Source organism: Malaya genurostris, chromosome 2 (assembly GCF_030247185.1).
Source record: "Malaya genurostris strain Urasoe2022 chromosome 2, Malgen_1.1, whole genome shotgun sequence".
Classification (NCBI taxonomy): Eukaryota; Metazoa; Arthropoda; class Insecta; order Diptera; family Culicidae; genus Malaya; species Malaya genurostris.
The window spans coordinates 122,339,658-122,355,432 of NC_080571.1; the positions used below are offsets into that span (position 1 = coordinate 122,339,658).

The 15,775-nt window shown below is 37.9% G+C and overlaps 1 protein-coding gene across 2 annotated transcripts; it reads left to right on the top strand.

The window, feature by feature from the left end:
• The first annotated feature begins 987 nt into the window (after positions 1 to 987).
• Positions 988 to 15,559, top strand: LOC131431998 (transportin-3). 2 transcript variants are annotated; one of them, XM_058598008.1, is made up of 6 exons: positions 988 to 1,555; positions 1,669 to 2,748; positions 2,813 to 2,979; positions 13,600 to 13,656; positions 13,755 to 15,110; positions 15,173 to 15,559. In XM_058598008.1, exons 1-6 carry the CDS (start codon positions 1,442 to 1,444, stop codon positions 15,231 to 15,233), a joined length of 2,835 nt encoding a protein of 944 aa, XP_058453991.1. In that variant the 5' UTR covers positions 988 to 1,441; the 3' UTR covers positions 15,234 to 15,559. The 2 variants fall into 2 exon arrangements, with proteins under 2 accessions (XP_058453991.1, XP_058453992.1); XM_058598009.1 differs by lacking the exon at positions 13,600 to 13,656.
• The last annotated feature ends 216 nt before the right edge of the window (positions 15,560 to 15,775 follow it).

The window sequence follows — 15,775 nt, forward strand, 5'->3', positions numbered from 1 at the left end:
ACGGTTGTATCGTTTGAGTTGTATATCTGGCAGCGGTGAGGCCGACGACACGACCTGCCACTCGTCCATCAAAACTGTATCGTAAATTTAACTACCCCTCAGTAACTGGTAATGTCAAAATGAAGTCATTTGAAAAATGTTTGAAATTGGCAACCCAGACCGAAAACTGTTGTTTTTCGAATAACAGTTACCGCAACCTTGGTTACTGCTAATTCGAAGACTTAATTAGATTGTAAATAAGAAAATTTTTGAGACGATCCCTCTTTGCTGCTTACCAGAAGGCCAAATATTCTAAGAAATGAAAGCCAGCAATCCAAAATTTAGAAGAGAAATTCTCTGGCGAAAAATTTCGTTTGTAACTTCGATTACGGTAAAACTAAATTACCAAAACCCTACACACTCGTAAATTTGGTGTGAAAGTATATTTATTTCCAAAATCACAAAAAATTCTGTGACTGAATTTGTATGTGTTCTGAAAAATCAGATAATCAAGCGAATTTTCTAGAGAGTCTAGAGATCTTCCAATTAGTGATTGTGATTTCTTTGTGTAGAAAACCGAATCGCATTTGCTACATTTGATTATATCGTCCACTCACGAAAGAATGGTTTAAAGCTACAAGGGAATTGACGTTCTTTAAATAACGCTTAATAAACTCTGTAAATATTTGCTTTATAGATCAATTCTGAAGAATTCCTTATTAATCATAACAGTATAAAAAGGAAAAGTTTTCTCTTTCTCGATTTATACTCTATTTGCAATGGATCGTCCGCAGTTCCTCCTCAAAGTAAATGTTTTACAGATGGTTTAGGTAAAAATCTCCAAACTATTTTGATATTATTGTGTGTACTTTTCGGGCTTCGTGTACATCACTCAATCCGGCCCCTCGTTCTGAATATGGCCACATGGGAAATAATGGCGATTGACACTTTGCTGTCGCCGATCGGTGTTTTTCGGCATATAAAATCGACCAATAATCGATGAAACTGTGCGAGGCCTTGCCGTTTTCTCATCGATTGCTAGAGAAACTTTCGAAACTTCTACGGCGCGTTGACGTTCTCGCAAAATATTAATTTAGGAAAATATTTGATCAAATTCGGCATTATTCATACATATTAAACGTTACGAATGTGGTAAACAAGTGAGGGAAACACAAAAACGTGATTTTATGTATTTTTGTATGGGATATGAGGTAAAAACCAGTGCGAAAAAGTGTTTGCAATAAGGATATTCTACGACTTTGTAAGGGATAGAGCAGTGTAAAACGGAAGAACGGCAAAAGCATAGAAAAAATATTCAAAGTACCGTTTGCTTCTGATCTAGGTACGTGAATTTGCAGATTGTATATTTTCGCTTTACAATAAGTAAAAAGCAAAACAGCATCCGTGGAACGAACAAGTGATAGAATTTATACTTGTTCGTATGTGAATAAATATATTCGTAATGGAACAGCCAACAGCGGAAGCAGTTCTTCAGGGTGTCTACACACTGTACAACAATCCAAACAAGCTTGAGAAGGAAAAGGCTTCCAAGTGGCTTGAGGCGTTCCAAAAATCGGTCAGTATTTTTTTAAGCACTATACTTTGAATAACGTAATTTATCCTAGATTTTAACGTTTCACCATCCATCCATAGAATAAATTTTCGTTAAGAAAAATTCTCATTTTACAGATCCATTCGTGGGAAATAGCGGATCAATTGTTGCAGCAAAAATATGACCTCAATTCATGCACTTTTGCAGCGCAGACGATGCGAAATAAAATACAGAACAGCTTCCATGAACTGCCTGAATCCGCACACGACTCACTGCGGCAGAGTTTGCTAGAGCACATCAGTCATATTACACTCGAAACAAAACCGGTAATAGTTACTCAGTTATCGCTTGCATTAGCTGATTTAGCCCTACTGATGTCCTCCTGGCGCAAACCTGTTGTCACGCTTCTGGAACGTTTCTCTAATAATCCAAATATGATGTACGCGGTTATTGAATTATTAACTTTAATTCCGGAAGAGATCAACTCTCGGTATCTCCGGCTTGGTGCAAATCGCAGGAAAGATATTCTAACGGAACTGGAAACCGATTCCAATCTAGTCGGCGAGTATTTGCTGATGTGTTTGATGAACTGCAATGATAATGAAGTGTTGCAGGCCAAAATATTGAAGTGTTTTACATCTTGGTTGCATATAAATGCCTTCAACGTATCTCAGCTAGGAGATAACATGATAGTAGCATATTCATTTCAAGTTCTTAGCAATATCCATACGAAACCGGAAATACACGATGCTGCCACCGATTGTCTGTGTGCATTATTACAATGTTTAGAAACGAATAACAACGGCAGTGGAATGGATGTAAATTTGTTCAATGGAATACTGAGCCTGGAGGAAGCGTACAATATGTCGGTTGCCCAAGAGGATTTGGATCGATCCATAAATTTGTGTCGATTGTTCACAGTGTTGGTGGAAAGTAATCTCACTAAAATGGTAGCTGGTTCGGAAGCAACATCACCACATTACTCCATCAAATCCCTGGAACTGGTACTCAACTGCGTAGGTCATTATGATTTTGAGGTTGCTGAAATTACATTCAACATGTGGTACCGACTGAGCGAAGATTTGTACCAGAGGAATAATGAAGCACTGACGGCGCACTTCAAGCCATATGTGGAACGTTTAATCGCTGCACTGTACAAACATTGTCAAATGGAAGCCGATCATGAAGGATTGATAGAAGAAGGGGATACTTTCAAGGTTGTGCACCGATCGTTGTTGAATGGCATTGATAGGTCAAGTAAAAACTATGCATTGTTTCTAGGATTTTCGCTTCAAAGTATCGGAAATTATCAAGGATGTCATCTTCATTGTTAGCTCGATCAGCTGCTTCAAGCAAATGTTCGTCATACTGCAGAGCCCGAATGTGACATGGGAATCCAGCGAGGCAGCTCTCTTCATCATGGAGAATGTGGCGCGTAACATACTACCGTAAGTGTTTAATATTTTTTTACTCCTGCGGTGGTCGTAAATGTAGGATGAAATGGGAAGGTTTCGCTTGCTCGCGATATTTGCTACCTCGGTTCATTACTAACATAGAAACGACAACACTTGCAGTTGCCTGTGAATGAGTCTTCCTACATTTATGACTGCTCTGCTGTTCCATACATACTAAGTTGAACTAACTGTTTAGCGATGCATCAAAACAAAGTGTGAAATGATTGTTTCAAAAAGTTTGTTTTTCACAAAACTCGTGTAAGCCGTAGAAAGATATTTCATCCGATTTCTTAAAACGAGGGTTTCCCAAACATTACAATAGATTCTACATGCAAATGACAACTTATCTTTGTTTAACTTCTATTTCGAATACTACATTACCATCGAAAAGCTTGAGCTTCAATCATTTTCATAATAAAAAGACTAAAATTATCACGTTTTCCCAGCGAACGATCGGGGTATATATAAATCGACATAAATTGATCTGTTACTGAAAATTACAAGATTGGGTAAAACTAAAGAAAGAAAACAATTGTCATTTGCAGAGAGATTGTTTTGTAACGTTTGTTGAGGTTCCGTCACGTTATTCAAAAACATGTAAAAACGAGTGAGAATTGACTACCATGCTATTATTTGCTATGATATCTGTATAAATATATAAGACATCCCATAGAATATGGGACAATTATGTGCAGAACGGTAGTGCTAGGGGAACAAACAAACGATGAGAGGGCAGGTAGAACAGGTTGAACGTTTGAGACAAGGATGGCGATGCATAAGAAAGATACGAAAAAAACACGCATTAACTGGATTGTCTCAACACACACATAATAAGGATACATTTTCGACTTGACAATACTCGGCTACTAAAGCGAATCGGAAACATGGAGTACAGAGTAACGGCTGAGATGTTCCACAAAAAAATATTTAGCGATGAATGAGAGATATTCTAGTTTGTTATGGACCGCCAGATCCATGCCTCGTACGTTGTTGCATTCGATAAAAAAAACTTTGAATGCAAGAATGCCAAATGTGTTTCATTTGTCTTTTTATTTTATGCCAAATGGCACACAAATTTATGCCAAACGAATTTATTCCAATCCAATTTCGGCCAAATTACGTACACCCGTTTTATCCGATTTTTGTATTAAAAAATACACAAACGTGCTTTCGAAACTAAATTGCACTCATCCGATTTTTTGCATTCGGCTGTTCAATGACGTTGAAATATATCGAATTCTTATTTTTGACATTTGCCCAGTGGTTTATGTTGAACCACGAAATGGCACTGGAAGCTCGATATAAATTGTTAGTGCATCGATTAGTCAAAGGCAGACCGTAAAAAAAACAACTCAAAATATATGTTGTAGGCTTTCGACGATGTTTGTACCGCAGAAATCAGAAGGTAATGCGGTTTAAAAAAGAACCGTAAACGTTTTTCAATTCTCAACGAAAAGAATCAATCAACAGATTGAATTTGAAAAGAAACAATACTCAAAATTTAATTTGAAGTAGCGTTTTTTTCAATGTGACATACATTCTGCATCTACTGAAAGTTGTCTCACGTTCTGTACGAATGGCACTTGAAGCTAGTTACAATTTGTTTGGCTTTTTCGTGAAGAAAGGCTATGCGATCAGTTTAGAAAACGACCTCGGAATCTGCAAAAGCAGCGATCGCGCATCCAAAGAGAGTTTTTCCAACATTCGCCAAAATCCAGAACAAGTTAATGTCTCGTCCAATATCTTCAGAAATGATTTGTTCAATTTTGCAGTTTTCAGTTGAAGGTAATATCGCACAAAGCATGAGAACAACGGTAACAAATGAACCAAAACTCACTTCTGAGCTGTGCACTTCAACACGACACCTAAAACAGTTCGATTTCTGTCGGAACCGTGACCAACGCAGCGGCTTCCAAACGTTTGTAAAATTGGATAAATAAAGCTTAAACTAAAAGCAAAATGCCACGTTTTAGGATTTACCGAAAACGAAAATTAAAATTCATTACCAAGTTACAAGGGTTATGAAAATAAAAATTTTGTTGTCTTGAAAAATCGTAGAGAATTTAATAAATTTGAAGTAAAATGTTATGTTCTAAAAAATTGCCGCCCATGTGCCAGAGAATCAAATGCTGTAGAACAATTTGTTTAGCGTGTAAAGAATATTCGAAGAAAATAATTTTAATTTCTTCAGGCATTGATTTCCTGACTTAGAAGATATTGCTTTCTCAAGAAATACTAATTGTACAAACTTTTATTTTGTCTTTTTGACTTTCTCATATAGAAAGTCACAATAAATACATAGTCACTCAATCACATCACACTCATTTCGTTGAGTGCGCAAAATGTCTGTGTGTATGTAACAGAAATGGCTGGACCGATTTTTACATACCTAATTTCCAATGAAAGGTTTTTTTGATCCAATAGGTTGCTATTGAATTTTACCTGGATCGAACTTACGCTTCGGGAGTAACGGGGTAAAATGTGCAAAAAAAAGAAAAAAAAGTTCGTTCGATTTTGTCAGAGAGCCTTATAGTCCAAGTCTGTTATTGAATTTCGGACACGAATTTGGGCTGATTTTCGACATAAATTTGTGCAGATTGATAATTTTGTCGGTTACTTAACTTATATCATTATATCTCAGGAACCAGAAAGAAAAGCCAAGTGATCTGCGAACTTGATTCGCAACCCAAGACTAGTTTTTAAAAGCACATAAGTTTTGTAGAAAACGGTTCAGCAAATTGAGATGAAAGATGCATGCACAAACATACACAAACTTTTTTGCACAAACAGACATTTTCCGATCTCGTCTAGTTGAGTCGAATGGTATGTAACACTACAAACCACCGGAGCTTCGATCAAAAGTCGATTTCTCCTGCAATTATATTATATTTCTATATTATATTTCTATAGATAAAGGCGAAAAATTGTCATAAGAGATAGGGCTTATTCGCACATTACGTATGCTCGTGTGGGAAGCAGTGTTGTAAAACTTCATTCAATTCAAATGAAATCGAACGTGTGCACATACTGACGAACACTCTACTGCAATAAACTTCACATTCTAACACCCGCTGTCGCACCTAGTGGGCATCACTCCGTCCTTCATTCGTATCTCTTTCTACCGAAGCTCAGATTCACCACAGCCATTTTATCTCTTGAAGTAACAAAATATCTCTTACAATTCAATGAGAGAGCGATCTTCAAGTGAGGTTCTTGTAAACATTCGAACAAGATAATGGATGAAATGTAAACCATCATGTCTGGTTATAATAAAAAATCAATTACAAAGTAAACATAATATAAAATATCAATTACAAAGTAAACATAAATTAATTGTTTCCTCTTTCAGTTTCCTTTCTAATATTTCGAAACACATCTCAATATATCTCAAACAGTCGAAACTATCGGTTTTAACTTGCTGATGATAATTGAAAACTCAAATGAGAACCGCTACCCTCTGATTATAGTTATGGTTGGAGAAAGTTTTGTGTTGTCGAGTTGATGTTTATGCCTATTCATTCGCACTTGCTCACTACCCACACTGAAGACAAGGAAGACAATGAAACAGGTAGATTACTTGACACTACAAATACTGTTATTCAATTGACGATGAATTCTGGTAGCTTCGACAACAAAAGTAAAATGAATGAGAAAAAATATGCTGGCTATAAAATACATTTTCAGCAAAAAATATTCGATTGGAATGAAATTTTACCGCACTGGTAGGGAGCATCATCGCGCCTTGAAGTTAATTTTTTTCTCTGAGAATTTTCGAACCTTTTTGAAAACGGGAGGAAAATCAGACAATTTTCCTACCGTTTTGAGACGGTTCAAAAATATCTTGAAGACGCTCAAATTTTGTCTTACTTTTCAGTCATTATTTTATTTTCCGGCTAAAAACATCAGTTTGTTTATTAGTTGTACTTCGCGGGCATGTTGTTTAGCAAAAAAAGTTTCTAACGAAAGGGTGATATTTTTGCTGGTATCTTTTTGGCAACACTGCTTTTGACATATCACGCGTGAATCGTGTCTGGTGTCATTGTCAAACTTGTTCAGTGTGGCCTATGATTTAATCATGAGTCGTCGTTTGGTCTATAATTTAATCATGAATTAGCACTGACAAAGTTGGAGGAAGATCAACTTTTTTTATCGAAAAATTGTGTTCCGCGACGAAGCTGGTTGAATGGATACGTCAACAAGTAGAATTGCCGCATCTGGAGCTACCAATGCATCCCATAAAAGTCACTGTTCGGTGTGGATTATGGGTCGGTGGCATTATTCGTGAAATACCGGCCGATATGTTGGAGAGAGTGTGCCAAAATTGGACATTGCACATGGGCCATCTAAAGCGGAACCGCGGTCAACATTTGCATTAAATCATATTCTAACATTAAATTATATTGATCGTTCTATCGATTCCTGTACAGATTTAGTTCGTTTTCTCGGAGTTTTAGTATTTTTTTTGAAAATTAAATCTTATACCTCTTCAAAAAGTTACCCTTTATTAAGTACTTTTTACCCTATAGAAGGTCTGCGTGTAGGAAGTTAATTTTAGATAAAATCTGGTTTGCTTATTTTGAAGTAAAGCGTGAATATCTCTCACTGAATATAAAAAAAATAAAAACTACGCAAGCGATTTAAACATAAGAAATTATAATATCACTTAACTCGAATGTCGATATTTTTTGTCATCGCTTCAAATTGTCGATTTCAAGTTGATATCAACATTATCGATAAGTTTCCCATCCCTAGAATTACTTGCATTACTTACCTGAAATTTAAGTTGAATACTTACCTGATTTGTATACCCTGAATCTTTACCTAAAACTTATAGGTGTCATTGTAGATTACGATTAGGCATCCTTCCGTGGTGAAAAACAGGGTTGCCATATTTATATCCAAGGATGGCCTTTATCGTATCAAAGAACGCTCACTAGCAACTCTTCACACGATTCAATCAGTGCCATCAAAGAGAGACGGATATCATCGCAGCAACAAAAACCCGGCATGACTCATTTAACATAGAATAAACACCAGTGCGAGGGCGAATTTTTCTCGATGACATTTCTGAGAATCAAAGGTTAGCACGCTGCTGTAGGGATCCTCATTGAAGCAACCAACGGTCGCTTATTCTCGTTTCGCGATCCGATTCTATACAGGCAGTTGATAATTGGGATAGAATGATTTTACTATTGCCGCTTATTCTAACTATGTGCATATAACCTTTGTATAAGTTATGTCTATGAAAATGTATGTGAATGCTCCACAAAAGGGTTTTGAAATATTGCAACCTAGCATGAAAAACGTCAAGTCAAATCATCGATTTGATTTTCTGCGATGATGGTCAATTTGCGCTTCTCTCTTGGTAAATTCCACACAGCGCCGATCATTATCAGACTGTAAATTTGTTTAAGGGCCGCAAAATACTCAGAATATGAAGTGGAGCGAAGAAATGTAGAAAAATTCTCTCACGATTCATGCATTGAGAGACACGAGTTCTTGTAGCCTCTTCTACCGGATTGAAAATGTTGTATACAATATAGTAAAGATCGAGCAGCTTCTGTCAAATTATCGGCTATCACCAACACTGTTTATATCATTATTTTTCAGGAGAAAAATTTGTACATCTGTATCGAGGGATAAAAAATCTGCATTGAAAATATATGAAAACGATAAGAAATCGAAGCACTACGAATCCTCGTTTGGATTTTATGATGCTGTAGTTGAAAAAACGTTGCAAGTGATTTTTGCGTTGAATTGACGAAAAACATTCAAAATCCAATCTGAATATGACAATTTGTTTTGTTTATTTTCACTTTCGTTTATTAGGCATAATGTAACGTTATGATCGAGGTCATTACCTTTCCATCTTATCAGAAGAAATTTTTGAAAGTATAAGGAACTACGCTATATTATTTTTGTTGCAAGTGAACATAGAAAAATCGTCATTGTCATCAAATTGTAAAAATTGTGTGAAATAATTTCTTATTAATTTTTATCTCAATCATTATTCAAGTTTTAATTTACGCTTTCAAAAATCTGTATTTCCGGCCAAAAATTTAAAATCACTATATAAAGAATCTTGGTCACACATTTATGTCCAAAACCTGTAAAATACATATTAATCTGTATATGTAGCAACCCTGATGATACCTGTGAAGTAAGAATGAGAAAACAATGATAATGTTAGAAACAATTATACTTATCTTAATATAGTACCACAAAAAAGATATACAAGCTTATACATGAACTATGTGTAAATTTTGCTCATTCAACGTGGCGAATAATTTCAGATGCCACCAAGATTGACGCGGGGTGCCATCACTTTTTGGGTGCCGCTTTCACTTGAGTAGGGATTTCGTAATGACGATCGATTAATCGAATAATCGATTAATAACCCAGATAATAGAGTAATATTTAATCAATTAATTTGAAACTACACTGATAAAAATCGACACCTTGGACCCTTCGGACCCTTGTTTTACACTTAAATTCGCCGCATTTGTCTCGGCACTTTAATTGTAAGTGTAAGTCTCTTCAAATCTTATTCATATGAAATCACATTAATTTCTATTGGTAATACACATAAATTACACCCACCAAACAGCAGATAAATTCCAAATATTTAACATTTAATATTCAATCCGCTTGACACTTACATTTGAATTGTCATATTCAGCAATCCATGATGCCGTTAGCTGAAAACACAAACATTTTATGAGTCATGCAAATAAAAATATAAAAATTTCTGGTAATTCGTTTATTTTCTCCTTCAAGTATCAACTTCGTTTATTTTCTCCTTCAAGTATCAACTGATAGTTTACGTATTTATGCATGATGAAGAGAAGAAGATAAACAAAAAGAATCCGTCACTTTCTGGTACGCTGTTCCAAAAAGCTACCGATAATTTAATGAATATACTTATTATGTAGACTTTCTAAGATATGTGATAGAAAACCAGATTCAATCGCTTCCATGAAGATTCTTGCAACCATTTTAATTGAAACTTTTTTATGATATGCTTGACATTTAGCATTGCAATTTTCGGGGAATATAAGGATTATTGAGAAAACGTATATACATCAATACAGCGACACATTGATCTATGTCATAAAGCTATACACTTTAGTCCTTTGTTCGAAGCATTCGATAACAACATGTCCACACTTGAAATTAAAATGTGCTTAGTTATGATTGAGCCATTTGACGACACACTTAACATTCATGCTTTTGAAGCACAATTGAATCGTACTTGATATTTTAGTGAATCTAGAACTTCAAATGTATTTAGAGAAATTCATTTTCAAAAAGTGTCGATTTTTAGCAGTGTATAATATTGGATTAAAAAACTAATCGAACAATTTGGAAAATTCAATAACAGTAATCGAACAATTCATCGAGTAATCAAAATAGTTTGAAAATTATACTCGATTATTGAATAATCGGTAGCAGTTTATCCATTAACTACTGTACTTACCTTACCTAACAGCTATAGGCCTGGGGTGTCCTTTGCTGTATCAAGAATACGTCTCCACATAATTCGGTCCATGGCTGCTCGTCGCCAGCCACTCAAGGCACGGATGCTTCTGAGATCCCCCTCCACTTGATCGATCCACCTCGCTCGCTGCGCTCCTCTTCTTCTTGTACCAGTCGGATTAGATTGAAGAACCATTTTCACTGGGCTGTCGTCCGACATCCTTATGACATGCCCAGCCCATCGTAGACGTCCGATTTTAGCTGTCCGTACGATGGGTGGTTTCCTAGCAGCTGTTGCAATTCGTGATTCATACGCCGTCTCCACGTTCCGTCTTCCATCTGCACTCCGCCATAGATGGTCCTCAGTATCTTTCTTTGGAAAACACTGAGGGCGCGTTGATCCTCTGCCAGCGTAGTCCAGGTCTCGTGGCCATAGAGAACAACTGTCTAATGAGCCTTTTGTAGATGGTCAATTTCGTGCGGTTGCGTACTTTTCTCGATCGGAGGGTTTTTCTGAATCCAAAGTACGTACGATTCCCTGCCAAAATACGTCTATGAATTTCTCTGCTGGTGTCATTATCGGCGGTCACCAGTGAACCCAAATACACGAACTCGTCAACCACCTCGATATCGTCACCGTCTATCAATATTCGTGGTGGGAGGCGTAGTGTTTCTTCTATAGAGCCTCTTCCTCTCATGTATGTTGTTTTCGACGCATTTATGGCCAGTCCGATACGCCTAGCTTCAGCTTTCAGTCCGATGTAGGTTTCCATCATCTTCTCAAGGTTACGTGTCACAATATCAATATCGTCAGCGAAGCCAAAAAGTTGTACGGACTTTCGGAAGATCGTACCACTCGTGTCGATCCTCGCTATTCGAATCACACCTTCCAAGGCAACATTGAACAAAATACAAGAAAGTCCATCACCTTGACGTAGCCCTCTCCGAGATTCGAAGGGACTCAAGAACGTCCCAGATACTCGGACGTAGCACATCATTCTATCCATCGTTGCTTTGACCAATCGCGTCAGTTTATCCGGAAAACCGTATTCGTGCATGATCTGCCATAGCTGTTCTCGATCGATTGTGTCGTATGCCGCTTTGAAGTCAATGAATAGGTGATGCGTGGGTACGTTGTATTCACGACACTTCTGGAGTACTTGTCTTATCGCGAATAAGTGATCCGTAGTGGCGCGGGCTCCAGTAAATCCCGCTTGGTACAGCCCTACGAATTCCTTAGCTATTGGTGACAGACGACGGCAAAGGATTTGGGAGAGTACCTTGTAGGCGGCGTTCAGCAAAGTGATTGCGCGGTAATTGCAACAGTTTAGCTTATCGCCCTTTTTGTAGACGGGACATACCACCCCATCCATCCATTCCTGCGGTAGAATCTCCTCCTCCCAAATCCTAGAAATCATCCAGTGCAGCGCTCTAGCCAGTGTCTCTCCTCCATGTTTGAGCAGCTCGCCTGGCAACTGGTCATTGCCCGCGGCTTTGTTGTTCCTCAGCTTGCCGATCTCCTCACTTATCTCCGACAGATCAGGGGATGGGAATCTGTTTTCGGCTGAGCGTGCACCCAGATTGATTCCTGTACCGTTCTCTGTATCTTGTGCTTCGCCATTCAGATGCTCGTCATAGTACTGTTTCCACCTGTCGATCACCTCACGTTCGTTCGTGAGAAGGTTACCACTGGTATCTTTGCACATTTCGGCCTGTGGTGTGTAGCCTCTACGTGAGCGGTTCACCTTCTCATAGAACTTCCGTCAACTACTGTGGTTATGTTAAATGCGCAGGTAACTTTATACATGCATTTTAGGAGCATTTACGCGCCCCCTTTTTTCACTAGATGGCGTTGTTGGTGGCACGGGTTGCTCAACCACATTACTATTACACTGTAGAATCTAAATTACTTTATTTATGATGCCACTTAGCATTAAATTGGCTTGACACTTTAAATGTAATTGTCAGACAACTGCATATAAACAAAATAAAATACTTAAATTTTAGCTGAGTTTACACTTAATTATCATGTAGAATACTTCTACATATTAAATGCATGAACACTTGTTAAAAAATTTATCATTTGAATATAAAAGTTGAAATAATTTACTAAACATAGTTTATTGCATTGAAGTTATATTGATTTAATTTAAAATTTTTGATATTGCAAAACTATGACTATCACCATCATTGCCAGACACAAATCCCCTGAATGGATTGAGCGATTTATTTTGGCCTTCCACAATTCCATAACCTGAAAACACTATTTGAATCATGCAAATTAGAATGAAAAAATATCTCGTGACTTTTTCAAAAGACTGCTTTAGCAAGTGACAGTTTTTCTTTGTTTATTTTATTAAATAAGTTGATTATCAAATCCCCAATCGCACTTCAGCGCGCAATACCACGGTCTGAATCAGTAAAGATGTGGTTTAACTGCTTATGTGTTCTACCACTTCCACTGGTTCTGTGTGTTATATATGAAAGAAAATATTCGGTGAATTACGGATCTGCCTTCTACAGAAGAAATCACCTTGAACGATTGTTTGGCGGTCTAACTCGAGCCTTGTTATAACAATATAATCCTTATGAAACTCTTTCAACTTGCATCCACTTATTTTTCTGTAATTGTTTTCTACTATCCTCAATACCTCTCCTGTTCAATTAGTGTGTTATAATAAAAAATGTTATCCAAAACTCGATAATTAAGTTTACTAGATCTTGCTCCAACATTGATGTAATTGCGTTGGGCAGCGAAAGCTTATATTGCTCGAATTGACAAATTTCGAACTTTCGCGGATGCGATAGGATATGTACCATTTGTCTCCATAGATTTTTCGTATATTGTACAGAATGCATATATCCTCCATTAAAACAGTTAGTTCGTAGATTTAGTTGTGTGTATGAGAGAAAGCTAGCACTGGGCCGTCAATTGAGTTATAGTTTTTGATCCGCGACAATCATGCAAGTCCCGTTCATTGCCTGTCATCAACACGGTGTAGAAAAAAAAAAATAAACGGCGAATAGCTAGCAGAATGATATTTTTGAACAAGCCTCCAGTGCTGGCTTTCTCAGTTTCTCATGTGTGTTTTTTATAACATTCTGCAACTTCGCTGTTTTCGTTTCGAAACTTTCTAGAGAAATAATGCAATTGGGAGAGCGCGACATACCAACGTCCAGATTCAACCAGCTCTGGTGATTAGTCCATACGTGGCCACACGACATCCGTTCGGCGTGTGCCTTATGCGTAACGTTTTCTTTTTCTTTCCTTTTTCCGCTTTTTTTCATTGCAGTGAGGAGAGCGAGGTTGTTCCGAAAGTCGTCGAAGCAATTTTAAACTTGCCGGAGAACTGCCACATCGCAATTCGGTACACGTCGATAAACATCCTGGGCGAGCTTTGTGATTGGATCGACTCAAACCCGGAGACTCTACAGCCGATTCTGAACTTCCTGTTATGTGCCCTACAGCAAAAGAATGGACTAGCGACCGCAGCCGCAAACTCTTTACAGTCGATATGTTCTGCCTGCAAGAAGCATATGCTTGGACACATAACTGGTTTAATGGAAATTGCACGGTGCTTGGATGGATTTGAAATACAAACCGAATCTGCGATCGGTTTGCTCAAAGGAATATCCATTATTATTGGTCGATTACCACCAGCACAACTTACACCAGCTATGCAGGAACTGTGTAGCTTCCAAGTGCAGGCCTTAAGCCAGTTGACGAGTGTCGAGGATGACGGACTCGGTGTGAAGAAAGACCGACATGATCCTGTCTTTTGGGTTGATCGTTTGGCGTCGATCTACCGACACGTGAATCCAACTGTAGATGATAATGAGGTGAACCCTTGTGTATTTGTTATCGTTAACAACTGGAGCGTACTATCGCGAGCAATGGAATGCTTCAAAGATGACCCAAAAATTATGGAGCGAATAGTTCGTTGCATTCGTTACGCCATTCGATGCGTTGGCAAACAAGCAATGCCAATCCTTGAACCCCTGGTAAAACAAATAATTACCATCTACTCAGGCCACAACCACAGCTGTTTGCTCTATCTGGGAAGCATTTTAGTGGATGAGTTTGCCTGCGAAACTAGCTGTGTTCAAGGTTTGCTGAATATGCTGCAAGCGTTCATCCAGCCGACTTTCCAAGTACTGCAGGTAGAAAACGGACTGAAAAATCACCCCGACATGGTAGATGACTTCTTTCGACTCGTAGCCCGGTTTATTCAACGGTCTCCGTTTCAACTTCTTCAAAGCCCGCTCGTTACACCTATCATCCAATGCGGTTTACTAGCATGTACTCTGGATCACAGGGACGCCAATCTATCGGTGATGCGATTCTTTTGTAGTTTGCTTAGCTACGGTCGTCACGATCGTGCCGATGAATTACGATCCATTGTTCATAGCATTTTACTACAGCACGGTGAATCGCTAATCATGAATTTGCTGTACGCTTCGGTGTTTTGTCTACATTCGTACATGCTTTCTGATGTTGCTGACGTGTTCGTCGAGATCAAGCAGCTCAACCCTCAGCAGTTAGAGGGCTATGTTCGAAAAGCGGTCGATGCGCTTCCTAATAAGAACAGTGGCGGATGCGTGACAGTAACCCACGACCAGATGATAGAATTTGTTGAAAGTATCGTCAAGTAAGTGAAACTGTTACAATTGCTGTTAGTTTTAGAAATAACCCATATATCAATCCCTGCAGGTCCGAGACGCCGAGAGCTGTGACTCAGGCTTTACAAGAATTCGCGCGGTTATATCGATAAGTAAAATGTATGGCATGCCGAAACAACCGTTTCGAGTGTATGGAGCGAACCGGATGCGAGCGTAATTGACATTTAAAGTCATTTCATTGTGTACATAATTTAGAACTAAAACAAGTGTAATTGTATTCCTTCTTAATGTAGGAAAAATTGGTTTAGTCTATCTTAAGAATAAATGCATTGTCTGACGAGTAGAGAAGAGGCGGTTGAAAAAAAAACGCAACTCTGAAAACAGCGAGAGTGATCATTTTAGGAAAAAGTCTATAATATTGAAAATTACAAGACTAAAATTGTAGTACGATATTGAAATAAATTTGACAATTAATGAATTATTTCAGTCATTTCGCTAGTTTAAAGTGATTGTTGGAAATGTATACGAAATCATTTCCACGGAAGTTTTCTCAGGACACTCGGTTCTTTTTTATTGATGACAAATGAATTAGGCAACATTCTAAATTATCTTTGAATTTTCCTTAATAGAAAAAGTTTGTTCAAGTGAAATAGTATCCCCACTGCACAACGAACGCGTGGCATTGAATGTTTTA